The sequence below is a fragment of the Trichosurus vulpecula genome, chromosome 2 (genome assembly GCF_011100635.1).
Source record: "Trichosurus vulpecula isolate mTriVul1 chromosome 2, mTriVul1.pri, whole genome shotgun sequence".
Taxonomy (NCBI): domain Eukaryota; kingdom Metazoa; phylum Chordata; class Mammalia; order Diprotodontia; family Phalangeridae; genus Trichosurus; species Trichosurus vulpecula.
In genome coordinates, this window is record NC_050574.1 from 70,094,889 (window position 1) to 70,098,506 (window position 3,618).

Below are 3,618 nucleotides of genomic sequence, written 5' to 3' on the forward strand. Positions count from 1 at the left end.
GATATATCCCAGTACTACTTTTCTCTTCCTTTTATTGACTATGAGAGCTACTGCATTTCTTTTTTTTTTAATTTTTTAGAAGATAAAATTACATTTTAATAAAGGGAGAAGGGGTAAAGACACCCAAACACTGACAACTCAAACATACTCTAGGCTGAGGGGGTGTTCTATGGATTCCCCCACCCCACCACTCACCCCCTCAAGAGGGGGCAACAGAGATGGGCACAATTTCCCTCCTTTGACAGGCATATCTGAAAGACTGTGGGGACAATGGTGGTCTAATGGGCCACTGTGGTTCTCCAGTGTTTCTCAAGGCCTACCCACATTCATTCCACCACTGAATCCATGTTGGAGTTTGGTGCTCGAGGAAGAAGGTGGGCATGATTTGAGGGAGCTGGGGGGTGGGGGGTGGGGATGGGGGTAGGGTGGAGGGAGGCATGTGATCCAAGGGGTCACCAAGGCTGAACCAGAATAAGAGAATCCCCCAAGGCCAGGCTGGGCCAGGCCCAGCCAGGGGAGGGAAGAGCAGTGGAAGGCAGAAGAAAGGGGAGAGGGTGGGTGGGGGCTCTAGTCCCTGGTTATCAACTCTTAACTGGTGGGGCGGGGGGGGGGGAGGGGGTCTCTGTGTACTGTGTTTTTCTTCATACTGTCCAAATATTCCTGTTGGGAGACGACAAAGACGGAAGCCATGTCCCAGTCGTTTAGACCTCACAGGGAAGGGGAGAAGAATGGAAATGAGGCCTAGAGGGAGGGGGGCCAGCAGTCTGATGGGGGTGAGGAGATGCTGGGCCTGGAAGGGCCTTACCAAAGGTGCTAGGTGACATCTGCTGGATCAGGGCCAGGCATTCCAGAGCAGGGTACAGGGACACAAGGGAGGAAGGTGGCTCGGTCTCCTCCCATCACCGACTGGCTGCTTGGACCTGATGCACAGGGTGATGGGGGTTTGGCAAGAGTGAGGGCATGGCCTGGTGAGGGTGGCTTGGGGCCCAGCTCTGGGTGAAGGTCCTGCTGCTCAGGGGAGGGGGCGGTGCTCCGCTGCCTGGGGGACCTGCCACTCCACTCCTCCAGACCACTAGAAACCACTGCTGTGGTAGAGCTGCAAGTGGCGCTGGCTTTTCGGGGCTGTGCTTGGCCCCTGACCTGCCAAGCTTGCTTCTCCTGGTCCCGAAGCCACTGTAAGTAAGACTCTCTGGCTACCTGCTCCTCAATGGCCTCGTTGGTGGCTTCCCAGTCTGTGGCTCGCATCTTATCTTCTAGCATCTGCTGCTCAATCCAGGATTCCTCTGATGTTTTAATGGCATTCTTCATCAGGGACTGGTCAGCAAACCCTGGCTTGAAGGAGGGGAGCCCCAGCCCCACACCAATGGTGGCCTTGTTGGGGTCCACCACTGAGTTGTAGTGGACGTTGCAATGGTAGCTGACCCGGATGGGTTCGTCCTCATTCTGCTGAATGCCATGAAACGTGTTGATGGGCTCCGTGCTGTACTGGTACACCTCCACGGGCCGGTTGTACATCTCAGCCATGGCCTGCATCTCAATGTGGTTCCCGTGACAGTTATTCTTCCTTTTTCGGTTGATGTAGGTCGTGAAGTCCTCAGTGATGTAATTGGAGAAGTAGTCGGCATTCTTCATCAGGTAATCCATGCAATGTTTCCGGACAACCTCATGCATGTCCTGGTCACCATACACCTGGTCCGCCACTGCCCGGAACAAGCAGGCCCCATCCTCCTTCATCTGTTTGATAATGAACCCTTTCTTGTCCCGAAGGGCCTTCTCAAACCAGTGCTCCTGCTGCTCCACGGTGGCCGGGTCCATGGCCTCCACTAGGGCCGCCGCTGTGTCGTACTCGTCTTCGCTGTTGTAGCCAGCTCTACCTTCGTCCCGCTCGGGGCTGCCCCCCGCGCCCGGGCCCACGCCGCCGCCCGGAGGCCCGCCGGGTATGCGGCCGGGGACCGCCTGCTGCCTCCGCCTCTTGCTGTGGCCGGGTCCTGAGCAGCAACCGCAGCCGGGGCTGCCGCTGGGACCGCCCACGGCGCCCAGGCCCAGGCCGAGCGCGTCGGCCGCCCCAGAGGAGGCCGGACCCCCGGGGCCCGGGGGCGGCGGCGAGGCCTGCGGCCGGGAAGCCGCGGAGCCCGCACCCGAGGCCCAGCGCACCAGCGGCGGCGGAGAGGCCCGCGGGCGGCCACCCGACGACGGCCCAGCCCTCGGGCTGCCCTCACCGCCCTCAGGGCCCGACTCGGCGTCCGAGTCGGCTGGCAGTGGCTTCTTCTTGGGCAGGATGGTCATGGCTCTCCTGCGTGCTCGGGCTCTGTCTGGGCCGGGCTTAGGGCTCAGCGGCTCCGGATCCGACGCCCCCTCAGGGCCTCCGGGGCTGGGACCCGGCCGGAGCCAGGCCGGCTGAGGCGCGGGGCGGGGCCGGAAGGGGGCAGGACTGCGAGAGGCCGGAGCCCACTGCCCCTCGCCGCAGCGCCGAGCTCCGCACTCCTCCTCTTCCTCCTTCTTTTTTTCCTATTGCATTTCTTCTAAGGGACTCTTGCCCACAGTAGTATATATAGTGATCATCTGAATTGAATTCATGTATTCCCATTTATTTAAGTTCACTGACACAAGATGTTGGTGTTTAATCTTCCCATCTCTTGTTTGACCACATGCAGCTTGCCTTGATTCGTAGGTTCCTATGCAATATTGATTTTTACAGCATCAGATACTCCTGTGGTCATTGGGTGCATCTGCAGCTGGGCTTCCTTTTAGCTTTGACACACCCACTTCATTAGTGCTGGTGTTTCTTGTAGTTTTCTTCCACGCTTCCCCAGGAGTGTATTGAACACTTCCTGACCTGAGGAGCTCATCTTCTGATGTCATTGCTTTATCATTTTAGTATTGTCCGTGGGATTTTCTTGGCAAAGATATTTGAGTGGTTCACCATTTCCTTTTCCAGCGGATCACCTTTTGTCAGAACTTTCCACTATGACCTGTTCATACCCTGCATGGCATAGCTCAGTTTTCTTAAACTACACAAATCCCTCCACCATGACAAGGCAGTGATCCCAGAGTTGTGTCACCTTCATACACTATTATCATTTCCTTCACCTGCAGCCATAGTCCTATCCCTTATCCAATCTGACTCTTCAGCATTGCTACTCTTAGCTTTCCTCATTTTTTTCAGCCTACTCTGACCTTTAGTATCAGCCCTATCGACAGTATTCCTACAGTACTGTGCCATGCTTCTGTGTTAATCCTCTAATTGCTATCTTTGTTTCTATCATCAGTTCATATTTTTAAAATCTCAGCTAGTCGGTGAATTCCCTGAAGATCTGCATGGGTTCTCTTCACACTACTCCTCCTTTTCTGCCTTCTAGCTTGATGTATGTGATCCTTATGATCCTATATCAATATCACATTTGTTTCTTTTTCCATTGATCCTCACCCAAATGCTCTCCACCATATCTCCCAACCACTGATTCCTCGATTTCCTCATGTGAGGATTCATTCGACTGAAAAAGCTCTCTTCAAATTTACAAATGATCTCTTCATTTCAAAATACAATGACCTTTTCTTAATTATCATCCTTCTGAACCACTTTGAAACACTGGTATTGTTGCCCTCCTCCAGGACACT

The 3,618-nt window shown here is 54.7% G+C and overlaps 1 protein-coding gene across 1 annotated transcript; it reads right to left on the minus strand.

Annotated features, from left to right (window-relative positions):
* Positions 1 to 588: 588 nt before the first annotated feature.
* Positions 589 to 1,846, minus strand: LOC118836471 (OTU domain-containing protein 5-like). Its single transcript, XM_036743753.1, is given in 3 exon segments — positions 589 to 707; positions 806 to 878; positions 880 to 1,846. Coding segments are annotated over 3 exon segments (1,128 nt in total). The 5' UTR covers positions 1,816 to 1,846.
* Between the last annotated feature and the right edge of the window lie 1,772 nt (positions 1,847 to 3,618).